The sequence below is a fragment of the Ailuropoda melanoleuca genome, chromosome 4 (genome assembly GCF_002007445.2).
Source record: "Ailuropoda melanoleuca isolate Jingjing chromosome 4, ASM200744v2, whole genome shotgun sequence".
NCBI classification, from domain to species: Eukaryota; Metazoa; Chordata; class Mammalia; order Carnivora; family Ursidae; genus Ailuropoda; species Ailuropoda melanoleuca.
Genome location: NC_048221.1, coordinates 70,046,996 through 70,062,147, shown reverse-complemented (window position 1 = coordinate 70,062,147; position 15,152 = coordinate 70,046,996). Strand labels below are relative to the sequence as shown.

At 39.4% G+C, this 15,152-nt stretch overlaps 1 protein-coding gene across 5 annotated transcripts in view; it reads right to left on the bottom strand.

The window, feature by feature from the left end:
- Positions 1–11,303, bottom strand: part of PLEKHH2 (pleckstrin homology, MyTH4 and FERM domain containing H2) — a 108,396-nt gene extending 97,093 nt beyond the window's left edge. For all 5 annotated transcript variants that reach the window (XR_004624856.1, XM_034659063.1, XM_034659065.1 and 2 more), the window contains exons 1-2: positions 11,175–11,303; positions 3,669–3,798 (exon numbers count right to left, since the gene is read on the bottom strand). Coding sequence is in view for 4 of the 5 variants with exons in the window: in XM_034659063.1 (XP_034514954.1) it covers positions 3,669–3,791 (123 nt within the window). In the remaining variant the exon portion in view is untranslated. The remainder of the gene's footprint in view (positions 1–3,668; positions 3,799–11,174) is intronic.
- Between the last annotated feature and the right edge of the window lie 3,849 nt (positions 11,304–15,152).

Genomic DNA, 15,152 nt, shown 5'->3' with positions numbered 1-15,152 from the left:
AAAACATGAGTAACTTGGCATACTTGTCCACTTTCCACTGTATAAAACACATCTGAATAATTCCATCTCTTAGATCTGTCACAGGATCTAAGTCACAGATAAAAAAATACAGAAGATGAAGAAGATGAAGGAGGAAGAAAGAAGCCACAACTACAATAGCAGTTTTTAAAAAGATTTTATTTATTTATTTGGCAGAGAGAGAGCATGCGCACAAGCAGGGGGAGCAGCAGGCAGAGGGAGAAGGAGAACCAGGAGGGGCTCAATCCCAGGACCCTGAGATCATGACCTAAGCCGAAGGCAGACGCTTAACTGACTAAGCCACAGGCGTCCCTACTATAGCAACTTTGAAATAATAATCTTCTCAATATTCATTCACTGGCAAAGAAAAAAACAAGACCTACTAACATAAACTAACAGTCAAAAAGCTTAGTTATAAATGTACTTATGGAGAAAATGACACTTCTAAATTCTGAAAAATGGGCACTCATAAAGAAAGTTGTTGAAACATGCCTTCTAAAGAACAAATGTTGCCATAAAATTTAAAACTTAACGGTCAATTCACTGAAGCCCAAATAAGCATAACTCCTGTTTAGTCCACAAAGAAACCCAGAGAGTACAGAAGTCAAAGGAACCAAGAAAATTTTAAGGAGGCTGTGGCCAACAGTGTGCTACCTGCTTAAAGGCTAAGGCAACACCTGGCAAGTGTCCATGAGGTATAGAAACAAGCATATAATTGATGATCTTAATAAAGTCATTGTATAGACTGGCTGGGATTGTGGAAAATACTAGATAAATCAGCACAATCTGGAAAATGATTTTTATAGAGAGAGGAGAAAAAGACCAAGCATGAGTCATTAACTTTGAGTTAGAATAAGCTTCCTTAACTTAGGAGATATTCAAAATGGGATTTTATTTTCAGATTATAACTTTTATTCTAATAGTGATAAACAAAGCCAATTGATATTGGGGGTTTCTTCCACAAAGCCTACTACTAGGTCATCCTTCGACCCAAAGTGAATCGAATAATTTTAATTTTTCCACCTAAAAGATGTTAAAGCACAAAAAAATCAAGATGATAATATGAAAGTTTAAAATGAATGGTGTTTTCCTGGATTTTATTAGAATACTTCCGTGCTAAGAGATTCTCAGCTAGCAGGGCACCTGGCTGGCTCAGTCTGTGGAGCATGTGACTCTTGATCTTGGGGTTGTGACTCTGAGCCCTATATTAGATGTAGAGATTACTTAAAAATAAAATCTTTTTTTTTTTTTTTTTAAAGATTTTATTTATTTACTTGACAGAGATAGAGACAGCCAGCGAGAGAGGGAACACAAGCAGGGGGAGTGGAAGAAGCAGGCTCATAGCACAGGAGCCCGACGTGGGGCTCGATCCCATAACGCCGGGATCACGCCCTGAGCCGAAGGCAGACGCTCAACCGCCGTGCCACCCAGGCGCCCCTAAAAATAAAATCTTTAAAAAAAGAGAGAGATTCTCAGCTATCAATGGAAGATTAAAAATCTTTTTTTGAGGGGCGCCTGGGTGGCTCAGTCGTTAAGCGTCTGTCTTCGGCTCAGGGCGTGATCCCGGAGTTCTGGGATCGAGCCCCACATCGGGCTCCTCCACTGGGAGCCTGCTTCTTCCTCTCCCACTCGCCTTGCTTATGTTACCTCTCTCACTGGCTGTCTCTATCTCTGTCAAATAAGTAAATAAAATCCTAAAAAAAAAAAATCTTTTTTGAAGATGCGATGTGTGTACCAGTCTCCATCTCAAAGGATTATGCAGACAAGTGCTTGAGAAACCACCTGTAAATTCTTCTGATCAGTTATGAATGACAATTAATACCATTTCTCTAAACATCTGGACAGCACTGTCCAAGAGAAATATAACGTGAGTCATCCTGTCAGAATGGCTAAAACCAAAACCATATGAAACAAGTGCTGCTGAAGATGGGGAAAAAGGAATCCTTGTGCACTATTGGTGGAAATACAATGGTGCAGCCACTGTGGAAAACAGTAAGGAGGTTCCTCAAAGAATTAAAAATAGAATGATCCTATGAGCCTGTAACTGCACTATGGGGTATTTACTCAAAGAATATGAAAACACTAATTCGAAGGGATTCATGCATCCCTATGTTTACTGCAACATTATAGCCAAACTATAGAAGCAGTTGAAGTGTCCAATGATAGATGAATGGATAAAGAAGATGTGATATATATATGGAATATGGAATATTATTCAGCCATAAAAAAGAATGAAATCTTGCCGTTTGCAACAACTTGGATGGATCTAGGGAGAATAATGCTAAGTGAAATAAGCCAGTCAGAGAAAAACAAATACCACATGATCCCACTCACATGTGGAATTTAAGAAACAAAACAAATGAACAAAAAAAAAAAAGAGAGAGAGAGAGAGAGAGAGAGACAAACAAAAAAACCTGACTCTTAACTACAGAGAACAAATAGATGGTTACCAGAGGGGAGCTGGATGGGTGGACTGGTGAAATTGGTGAAGGGGTTTAGGAGTGCCCTTGTCTTGATGAGCACTGAGTAATGTGTGGAACTGCTGAATCACTATATCGTACACCTGAAACTAACATAGCACTCTATGTCAACTACCCTGGAATAAATCTTTAAAAAAAGAATATAATGTGAATTATATATGTAATTAAAAATTTTCTAGGGATCATATTTAAAAAGTAAAAAGAAACAGTTGTAATTAATTTTAGTATTTTCTATTTAATCTAATATCCAAAATGTTATTTCAACATGGGATCAATATGGAAATTATTGCTAAGATATTTTACATTCTTTTTTTCACACTAAATATTTGAAATCAAGATGTATTTTACATTTGCAACACATCTCAATTTGTACTAGCCTCATTTCAAGTGCTCAGTAGTCACCTGTGGCTAGTGGTTACTGTATTGGACAGTACAGGTCTAGAATCCAGGTTCCCTGCAAAGAGGAGTATGGGTGTTCTTGTTCATTGATGTAACTGTAGCATTAAGAAGAGTGTCTGGCACAAAATGAACCCTCAGTGAATATTTGTTGAATGACTGAACAAATGAACGAATGAATCAATGGGTTTTATACACATACATGCAAAAAGAATTCCTATGACGTAGATGAAATTTTAATTACATGACTAGAACTATTAAGAGAAGCATATAATTATATTAAACTCAATGTTAGCCCAGACCATAGTCTAGTGATATACAGTTAGTCAACACAAATTCCTAAATAGATGCATACTTTCAAATAGAGTATAAACATGTTTTACTATCAGTAGGGAATATTCTTCTATAATCACTTTAAACATGATTTTCCTAAACATTTAGTAAATTAAAAGGCTGTCACACACCTCTAGTAAAATCACATAAATTATAGCTTATCTCTCGGTAATGAAGGAACTCCACATTCATCAAATACACACAATTCCTACATATTCCACTAGTATAGGCATAGAAATGCTTTTTGGCTTAATGTCCAATTCACTCGAAAACTGGCAAAAGGATATGTCAAAAATAACTTCAAAGCCCTGACAAAAAGTTAAATTATGTTCTTTATTTTAAAATTGCTTACCCCCAAAAGTACTGAGATTACTTAATGTAAATGAAATATGCCCCCAAACAGCTGATGTTTAATAACAAAGGTTGGAGAGAAACGCTTACCTTCTCTGCTAAAAGCTCTCTTATCTTGCTTGCTTGAACTCTAAATTTCATGAGCTGGGACTCCAGAGCTACACATCGTTCTTTCCAATCTACTGGTCCTTCTGTCTCAGAAAGCTCTGCCATATTTATTCTAGAAAAGAAAACATTCAAATAGCGTCATACCCATTGGCATTCAGGATAATTCATTACATCATCCCATGTACACATTCTAGTTACCATCTAATGATATCCACATATGAATTTTATAAATTCTCAGATAAATTTCAGAACTGGCTGAATAGCTCATAGAAAAAACTTAGTGGAAGACAAGAGGCCAGGGTTGGAGGCCCAATGTGTTTATTAGCCAACTTTTCTATATAACGTATCCTTTCCATGTCTCAGTTTACCCAATCTTTTTCTTTCTTAAAGGCTTTTTTTTTTTTTAAGATTTTATTTATTCATTTGGCAGACAGACAGATAGCCAGTGAGATGGGGAACACAAGCCGGGTGAGTGGGAGAGGGAGAAGCAGGCTTCCCAGCCCAGCAGGGAGCCCGATGCGGGGCTCTATCCCAGGACCCTAGGATCACGCCCTGAGCTGAAGGCAGACGCTTAACGACTGAGCCACCCAGGCGCCCCTCAGTTTACCCAATCTTGAAAAAGCAAGACACTGATCATAACAAACCATTGTTCCTCCTGAATATATTGTGAGGAACAAATGAAAGACTGCTATTTTTAATAGCACTCTGGATAGAATGATAGCACCACCCAAACACAGACTACTGGTATAATTTTAGCTCTGCCCGACAGATAAAACATTTTTTTAAATCTTTCAGCTCATAATTTTACCACACTCCTAAATTTACAGAATTATCTCATTTTGATTTGATTCAGTTGGTAGCTTGATAGAATAACCTAAGAGACTTCATTACTAGCCCTACAATTATAAGTTAGATTTACATCACAATTATTACTTACCATCACCCTAAATTTGTCCCAGTCCAAGCTCTCTTTCAAGCCAAAACTCCCTTGGCATATTTAACTGGGAAAGTATTATGACCTTGGATATGTTTGTATAATTTTTTTCTGGTTCAAGAAAAGATATAAATATAAAAATTGGAATCACCTACATTAAGTAAATCTGGAATCAGTGCTTCCCATGACATTAACGTTTCCTTCTGGAGGAGATAAATCCCAGGGAAAAGCCCTGTAAGAAGGAAGCCAGGAAGCAGGGGAACTGGTTTTGAAATTCTAAAGTGCAAAAAAACTATAACTTCATTGTTTCTGGTTCTGGGATTCATAAATGTTGTTTTAAATGTTAATGTTTCATCAGGCCATTTGAATTGATGGCTTGATATATTTCTGAATTGCCCTAGCTTTGAACAGATAAAATTTGCATTAGAAATGGATTTCCACAAGGAGCCAAGCCCTGGTCTCGGCATATATGTGACAGTAAAACTCTGAGAACGCCAGGATAGATCTGCAGCTGAAGTGTACCATTCTTTTGTTTTCCAAAAATATGTGTCCCTCACATATTAGCCAAGTTGATTTTCTCAGTATTTAATATAATATAACCCTTCCGAAACCTATACAAGTTTTTAAAAACTTGGTGTTCTAAAACCCCACAAAAGATTATTTTCTTAGTATAAATATTGTTTTGTGCTTAAACCAATTTTCACATTAATACTGACATTATCATTCAAAAATTTAGAAATAAATAAAAGTAGAGTTGTTCTACAGAAGTTACAACTTTATTAAGACCACCAACCATCTCAAAGCTTCCAGATGCTCCTAAATTCTAGCCATAATTTCAGGAAAACTTCTAAGTGTAAAACTGGAAATCGTTTTCTTTTCATTTCTTTGTTTTTATAGAAGGCTCACACCATTGTTTTCTGAGTTTCTGCTAAGGATATCCAGCGTGTTAATGACCTTCATCATTCCCCACATTACATTTACTATCAATGATAAAGGAGTACATAATGCACAAAGTTTGTCAGTCACGAATTTTTTCTCAATTCTGCTACTTCATTTCTTTCCTCCTTAGCTTTAGAGTGGACACAGAAAGAAAATATGGTTGAAATATTATAAAATCAAAAGCAGTCCTGAAAGAGATGTCATTAAGACTTGAATCATTTGTATCTTTGCACAGAAATGCACAGATACTGTTAAACAAGAGGAGTTTAATTCATGTTGGTGAATTTTTGCTCTACATTTAAAATAACTTGTATATGTTCTACTGTAAAATCTCTACAGTTTAAAAAATAACATAAAGGCAGATATTTTTCAACAAATGAAAATCAATCAATACAGTGAACCATATTAATATCGTAACAGACAAAAACCACATAATCATTTCATTCAATGCAGAAAAAGACATTTGACAAAATTCAACACCCTTTCATGATAAAAACATTCAATAAGCTAGTAGGGAATTTCTTCAGCATGATAAAAAGCACCTATAAATAGTCCACAGCTAACATCATATTTAATGATAAATGACTGATGTGCCAAAGACCAGGAATAAGAAAAGGATGTGTGCTTTTGCCACTTCTGGTCAACACCGTACTAGAGGTTCTAGCCAGGGCCAGAAAACAAAATAAAAAGAATCCAGTTTGAAAACTAAATCTATCTCTGGGCCTGGCACATACTAGATAATTAAAAAGAAAGAAAGAAAAAGAAAAAGAAAGCAAAATGATCTCTCTTTTTAGATGTCATGATCTTGTACATAGAAAATTCTAAGGAATTCACAAAAAAGCTATTAGAACTACTTGGGTTCAGCAAAGTTTCAAGAAGCCAGCTCAAAATACAATCAATTGTATCAACTGTTTTCCTATGCATTAGCAAGAAAAAAATCCAAAAATGAAATCAAGAATATATTACCCATACAATAGCATCAAAAATAACTAAATATTTAGGAATAAATTTAACAAAAGAAGTGTTAAGACTTGTACTCTGAGAACTACAAAACATGACTGAAAGAAATTAAAGAAGACCTAAACAAATGAAAGACATCCACGTTCATGGATTGGAAGACTTAATATTGTGCAGGTGCCAATACTGGCAAATGGACACACACACATTCAATTCAATCTCTCTCAAAATTCCAACTTCATTTTTTGGTAAAAATTGGCGAGTTGATTCAAAATTCAGATGGAAATTCAAGGGATCCAAAATAGCCAAAACAATCTTGAGACTCATATGTCCCAATTTCAAAAATTACTACAAAGCTACAGTAGTCAAAATTGTATGGTATTGCCATAAAGATACACATATGATCAATGGAATAAAATCAAGAGTCCAAAAATAAGACCTCACATTTATAGTCAATTGATTTTTGACAAGGGTGCCAAAACCACTCAATGGGGGAAAGAACAGTCTTTTCAACAATGGTGCTAAACAACTAGGTATCCACATGCAAAAGAATGAATTTGGACCCCCCTCCATCACAACATATACAAAAACTAACTCAAAAAGTATCAAAGACCTAAATGTAAGAGCCAACACTCGAAAACTCTTAGAACAAAAAACAGGGGTAAATCTTTGTGGCCTTAGATTAGGCAACACTTTCTTAGATTTGACATCCAAAGCATACATAATCAAAAAGAAAATAGATAAATTGGACTTAATCAAAATGTAAAACTTTCGTTTCAAAGGACACCACCAAGAAAATGGAAAGATAACCCACAGAAGGGAGAAAAATATTTGCAAGTCATGTATCTAGGAGACTTTTATCCAGAATATATAAAGAACTCTTACAACTCAACAATAAAAAACAAAATAACTAAACAGTAGGCAAAGGATCTAAATAGACATTTCTCCAAGGAAGATATACAAATGGCCAAGAAGCACATGAAAAGATGCTCAACATCATTAGCTATAAGGGAAAAGGCAAATTAAAATCATGACAATTACTGCATACCAAATAGGTTGGTTATGATAATAAAGACATGTAATAAGAAGCGTGGGTGAGGATGTGGAGAAATTGGAACTCTCATGATTTGCTACTGGGAATGTAAAAATGGTATAGCTGCTTTGGAAAATAGTTTAACAGTGCCTCAAGAGTTTTAACATAAAGGTACCACATGGTCCAGCAGCTCTAATGCTAACTCTATACTCAAGAGAACAAAAAGTTGTATACAACAAAAAGTTGTATAAAACTTGTATATGTTCATAACACCATTTTTCAAATAGCCAAAAAGTGGAAACAATCCAAGTAGCCATCATCAGATGAATGGGTAAACAGAATGTGGTATAGCTGTACGTTGGAATATTATTCAGCCACAAAAAAAGAGAATAAAGTACTAATATATGCTATGACAATTATCCTAGATGCCAAGTAAAAGAAGCCTGACATAAAAGGCCACATATAGTACGATTCCATTTACATGAAATAGGTAAATCAAAGAGACAGAAAAAAGTAAGTTAGTGGTTGCCAAAGGCTGTGAAGAGAGGGTAATGGTGATCAACAGCTAATGAGTTTGGGGTTTCTTTTTGGAATGATCAAAATTATCCCAGAATTAGATAGTGCTGATGGTTGCACAACCTCGTGATCTGTACACTTTAAAAGGGTATATTTTGTGGTTCGTAAATTATATCTTAATTTTAAAAAGAGCATTTATTTACAAATGAGTAAAGAAAAAGTAACAGTTGTATAGAGCTGTTGAATCACTGTTGTACACCTGAAACTAATGTAACATTATGTGTCAACTATACTCAAATAAAAATATTTTTTAAAAGTTATACAGATACAAATTTTTTAAATTATTTTTTATTATATTATGTTAGCCACCATACAGTACATCCCCGGTTTCTGATGTAAAGTTCGATGATTCATTAGTTGCGTATAACACCCAGTGAACCATGCAATACGTGCCCTCCTTACTACCCATCACCAGACTATCCCATTCCCCCACCCCCCTCCCCTCTGAGGCCCTCAGTTTGTTTCTCATGGTCCATAGTCTCTCATGTTTCATTCCCCCTTCTGATTACCCCCCCTTTCTTTATCCCTTTCTTCCCCTACCGATCATCCTAGTTCTTATGTTCCATAGATGAGAGAAACCATATGATAATTGTCTTTCTCTGCTTGACTTATTTCACTTAGCATTATCTCCTCCAGTGCCGTCCATGTTGCAGCAAATGTTGAGAATTCGTTCTTTCTGATAGCTGAGTAATATTCCATTGTATATATGGACCACAGCTTCTTAATCCAGTCATCTGTTGAAGGGCATCTCGGCTCCTTCCATGATTTGGCTATTGTGGACAATGCAGCTATGAACATTGGGGTGCATATGGCCCTTCTCTTTACTACGTCTGTATCTTTGGGGTAAACACCCAGTAGTGCAATGGCTGGGTCATAGGGTAGTTCAATTTTTAACTTTTTAAGGGACCTCCACACTGTTTTCCAGAGTGGCTGTACCAACTTGCATTCCCACCAACAATGTAGGAGGGATCCCCTTTCTCCACATCCTCTCCAACAATTGTTGTTTCTTGCCTTGTCTATTTTTGCCATTCTAACTGGCATAAGGTTACGGTATCTCAGATACAAATATTCTTATCGCACATTTATTTACACAATTGTTCCCCACACATTCGTTGTCTTCTAAAACTTGTTTGTGATATACACAAATAAATTTATTTAAATATGTGGTAAAGTGTAACAATCATTTTCTTCATGGATCTCTGGGCTTTGTTTTATACTTTAAAAAGATCTTTCCCACTCCAAAATTTTTAAAAAAATGATTTAAAAAAAAGGTAACAGTTTACATGGATGTATAGTAGGTCAACATTTACAAAGCTAATGATCCATTGTTGGGCGTTTTCCCTGCCAAGAATTCCACCATTAACTCAAATGATTTAGAGGGAAATGTTTTAACTTCAAATAGGGCAAGTTCATGCACATATCTTACCAAGATACTTTGCTATGAAAATGACACAATAAATAAACTCTAAGTTAAACATACCTATTCATATCTTTAGTTATGCTTATTATGTATTTTACAATGAAGTAGAAAGCCCTTAAGAATATTATTAAATTGGCATCTAATGACTGAATTCACTATTAATAGGGTCATAATTTTAAAAAATTCAAAACTACAGATTGGTTGGCTCATGGTCCCCTGGAGGTCTAGACACCTGATTTCCTCATTTCATTCTGTAATTTCTGTTAGTATAAAGTAACTGTTGTGTTAATACACCATCTTGAGTAAAGATTCTAACTGAAAAACATCCGTTTTCCATTACCATTGATTTTATAGAACATAACTGTATGGCTTTGGGAGTTATAACCATTTGCTAAATAAATATCAGTTCTAGATTTTGAATTTGAAAGTAATCTATCTTCACTGCAGTGGACAGGAAAAGTCTTGCTTTTCAAAATATCCCCCCCACCCCATGACTTCGGGAGATATTTACTGACACAAAATAAACTGTTTACAATTATAGAGTGAATGCTCCTTTCTCCGAATCTCTGACTTCCTGTTTCTCTTCCAAATCCCAAAAGAGAAAGAAAAAGAAAAGAAAGAATTCATCTATTTAGGCTTATCCTGATGAAGCTCAGGGTTAGCCACTCACATTCTTTAATTCTCTCCTCTTAAGGCACGGCTTAACTTGGCCAGGTAACTGTGTATTTCTTTTCTAAAGCAGAAAGGATCTCTTTCTTGGCCGCACTGAGGCATGCCTTGTTTAAGAAGCCTCCTGACCACCAACCAGCCCCACTTGGGCTAAGTGCCACCCTTCGGTGGCGCTGCCCGGAGCAGCCATGCTCCTGACTCCACAGCTCCTCGGGGGACACACACCGCTGTGCGGTCGAGGCTTGCGACAGGCATTTTCACAAAGAAAGCAGGGACCTGCAGGTAGCACAGCACCAAAGCTTTTACGCGTAAATCGTTCGACTTGCTCTTTCCACAGAGTTTCCCACATCAAAATCGATGGCTCAAATGTTCCGTCTTTTAAAAAGTGGTCTAGTAACTTCAGGGCCAGCGCAGTTTCATGGCAGGTCACCTAAGGGCACTTTGACATTCCGGCAACTCGAGGGGCAGAAGACGGTTCTTTCAAGTTTTGAGAAGTTTCACCCCCGAGATCACTGCGCGGCTCCTGGGAAGCCGAGGCCGAGTCGCAGCATCCCTGGCTGCGCGGGCCACCGGGCGCGGGGACGCGGGACTGCCGCCTGCGCCCCCCAGGACCGCCCGCACCGCGCCACACACCCGGGCCCCGCATTTTCAAATAAAATGTCACCGGAGAGCAGGGGGCGAGGAGCCACTGGCCGCCGCCTCCGGCCGAGACCCCAGTCCTGGGGGCAGCGAGTGGAGCGACACCGAGTACCCGCGCTGCGGCGGGAGGCGCGGGGGCGAGTCCCGCTCCATCCAGACCCAACGCTCTCCACGGTCCCTGTCCCCGCCCGCCGGCTCTGCCCGCCGCCCCCAACCTCCGCACCGCAAGCCCCCGGGACGGCGCGCTCTCGAGGGGCGGGGATCCCGGCATCTGAGCCGCTGGGATCGCCCCTCAGCTCCAGGCCCTCTCCATCTGCCTACCTCTGCTGCGGGCCCCCGGCTGCAGCGCCCGAGGTCCTGGCCGCGCCTGGCGCGGGGCTCCCGGGGCTCTCCGCCGGCGCCCGCCCAGCTCCGAGCCCGGAGCGGGCCGGGAGGGGGCAGGGCACCGCCTTCTCCTAGGACTGGCGGTCGGAATAGCCAGTCAGAAGCGCAGCCGCCCGTCTGACGTCACCTGGGGGTGTGGCTATGACTTGGACTCCTCCCAGGTCCTACCTCTGGAGGGAGTTCTGTCCCGTCTGCTCCTAGCCTTCGCCATACCTACAGTTCATAGGTTGTCCTAGCCGTCACCTCCTTTCCGTTCTCTCTGCCTCGGCTCAGCACCCACCTGTTTGGTCTCCCAACCTGAGGTCTCTCCTCTTGCCAATCCATCTTTTACCCTCTTGTCAGGTTCACTGTCCTGAAGTGCACTTTTGATGGACGTCCTGCCAAAGACTTCGTTGGCTTTCTTTTGCTTAAATTATCAAGAATAGACTCCCTAGGCTAGTATTCGAGGCCTCCGTCCTACTTTTGCAGGTTTATTATTTTTTTTACAGTTGCCCTTTACACACCCCAGGGAAGTCCATTTGAAACGTTTACCTACCATCTTCTACGTCCCCTTTAAAAGTTCTAACTGTCCTCTAAGACACAGCTCAAATAATCTTCTCCATGTAACCATTCTTGCCAGCCTTCCTAGCAATAATCTCTTCTCTTGTTTCTACTCCTCTTGGCTCTTAGCTCATTCGTCCTCATGTGCTGCTTCTTATCTCTCCATTAGATTGTGAGCTCTTTGAAACCAGGGATTCATTTTCTTTCTTTTTGCAGCCTCCTCAGCATCCAGCACAGAGCAGTGCATAAGTAGATGAGAGATTCTTTTAGTCTAATTGGATTTTACATCCCAAGATGGGGTCTGGCAAGGACAGTCTCAAGGGGGGAAAATTAGAATTCTGACTATCATGGGTAATCCTTCTGCAGGTCATAAAGCTAGGTCAGACAAATTACTCTCTTTAGTTCATAGTGGGCCAATAAAGGATGTCAGAAGGCTTTTTCCATTACCATCTTTTTTTTTTTTTTAAGCTTATCTCACCTTATATAGAAAACGCATGAAAGAGATAAAGATTTACAAAGTTCCTTAGAGGGAAGGCAATAAGTGAATACAACTAAAAGTCCAGCGAGCAAGTATCAGGCTTCCATATTTCTTCCAGATGAGCACTAATTTTGGACTGGATCCCAGACTACCCCCACACATCAAATTCCTTTTGCCTTCTGTGGGAGCTGATGATGCATATCATATGAAAAATTGTCTCCAAACAGCTTTGGCAAACAAGCAGGCTGGACTGGGCTTATTTTACAGAGCACGCAGGAGTTAAATAAACAGAGTTTAAGTAACTTGCATAATTTAACACAGCAAGTCAGTAGAGACCAAAGAGCTAAGTGCAGGAGAAAGAGAGAAAGGAGGCCAAAATAGAATCACTTCCGTTTGTGAGTCAGAATACTAAACAGACTAAGAGAGCTGAGTGAATAAAGTCACTCATGAAAAGAAGCTTTCTAAACACGGCTGCCACCCTTGTAAATCTCAGCCAACATTTACTTACTGTCACCTTTTTCTAGAAACATGACAAACTGAATTTGTTTGGCTATGGCAAATACAGTGGAATGGCATCCTGTTTTTGGCTGTGCTAAGAAAAATACATGGTACAGTGAAATATTATTTAGCAGTAAAAAGAAATGAGGTACTTATAAATGCTACAGCATAGATACATTTTGAAAGTATTATGCTAAGTGAAAGAAATGAGTCACGAGAGATCACATTTTATGTGATTTTATTTACATGAAGTGTCCAGAATTGACAAATTTATAGAGCCAGGAAATAGATTAGTAGTGATGAGGGTCTGGGGAGGATGGGAGGGATGGCTAAGGGGAGGGATGGCTTTGGGGAAATGAAAACATTCTAAAATCTGTGGTGATGATTGTACAACTCTATGAATATGCTAGACACCATTGACAGGTATAGTTTAAATGAGTGAATCATGTGTTATATGAATTAAACCTCAATAAAGCTGTTTTAAAAAGGAAAACACATGTTGAATTTATGGTTTTTATCTTGAGTAGCAGCAGTTGGAAAATATCTCTGACCAGCCTTCCTGAACGTTCATGGCATTCTGTACCTTTGCTTCATAGTATTTACCTCAGTTGTAAAATTATATTTACTGTGATTATTTGATTGCCTGTTTCCCCCTACTAGACTGTAATGAGAGCAGAAACTGTGTGGCTTTCCTTTTTAATATACATCCAGCATCTAGAGAATGGCATATAGTAGGTATACAATAAATATCTGTTATGTGAATGAACAAAGGCAGCAATAGATTTATTTTATTAAGTATTTATAATATTCCAGGCACTGTACTAGATTCTGAGGAATACAACGATGAGCAAAACAAACATGGTTTGTATCCTCATAGAGTTGTGGTTAGAGGGAGGGATGCACATTCCTTAAATATTCATGCAAATAAAGATGCAATTACAAATTGCATTAGGTGTTCTAAAGGAAAACCACAAGATGCTATGCAACTGAGTAAGAAGGGGACCTGGCCTGGTCTTAGGAGTCAGGAAGGCCTTTTTGAGAAAATGACAGTTGAGCTGAGGCCTGAAGCAACTAGCCAGGCAAAAGCAAAAGGATAATGGGAAGAGCATCCCAGGTTGCGGGAAGCATAGGTCCCAGACCCTGTGGTGAGGAGAAGCCTCAGACATTGGAGGGACCTAATGGAGGCCAGAGAGGCAGGAACACAATGAGGCTCAGCAAGCAAGGGGAGAAGTAGAGCAGGGGAGGCTGTTGAAGAAGGAAGGCCAGACCATCTGGGGCCTCAAAGAACAGGGCTACTCAAACTTTAATGGAGGAGATCTTGTTAAAATGCAGATTCAGACGCACTAGGTCTGGGATGGGAACCCAGATTTGGCATTTCTAACAAGCTCCAGAGTCACACTTTGAGTAGCAAGGCTGTGACTACAATTATTCCAGGAGTGCTGGGAATCCACGGAAGTGTTTTAAGCAGGGACGTGACAAGATCGGATGTGACTAGAGCATGGAGGTGAATTAGAAAAGACACCAGTAAATTCAATGCGACCAGATGGGGAACTATTTCTGTCATCCTGGTGAGAGGTGGGTGTAGCTGGGTAGTGGAGATGATGGAGAAAAGTGATGGGTAACCAAAGCTGTGCTTAAGGAAGCTCTATGCACTGCGAAGCAAGAATACCTAGGAGAGGCAGGAACAGTTAGGAGTTTTGTGAAAAGATGAACTAGGGTGCTCAGGGTTAGAATGAAATGAAGGCCATGGTGGAATCGAAGGTTCTGGGGGGAATAGATAAAAATAGTAGACAGGTGACACAATGAGCCCGGCATCCTTCCAAGTGCTTTAGCATCTATGAACTCATGGCAATTTTGTGATGTAGGGACAGTTGTTATTCCCATCTGACAGATGGGACAACTGAGGCACAGAGAGTTTCCACCACTGTCCTCAGGTTACCCAGATATTATGTAGTGGAACTGGGAATTCTGGAGTCACAGTAACTACTACTCTATACGGCATTTCAACTTCTTTCAAGAAACTGAATCTACAAGTTCTAACAACTGATTTGAAGGTTAGGAACATGAGGGTCTGGGACGTTTTGTGAGACTGGGAAATGATTAACCAAAATAAAGGAGCAAGGAGAAGAGGAATTAGTTAACTGGGAGGAGAATGAGATTTGGCTACGATGTATCAAGCACAACCTGAGAGGAGAGCCAGCAGAAAATGAGTCAGGCTGAGTTGGGGAGAAAGGTCTGGGTTTGGGTATACATTTCAAGGTAATCTGCATAGAGGGGAGACTCTTGTGAATTCCAGAATGATTGCTGATCACACAGCCACTTGGTATCCTGGGAGCAAAGACAGAGAGGTTGGAGGAAGCAGGGATAAGGGAGCTGAGTAAATACTTGGGAAAACAGGT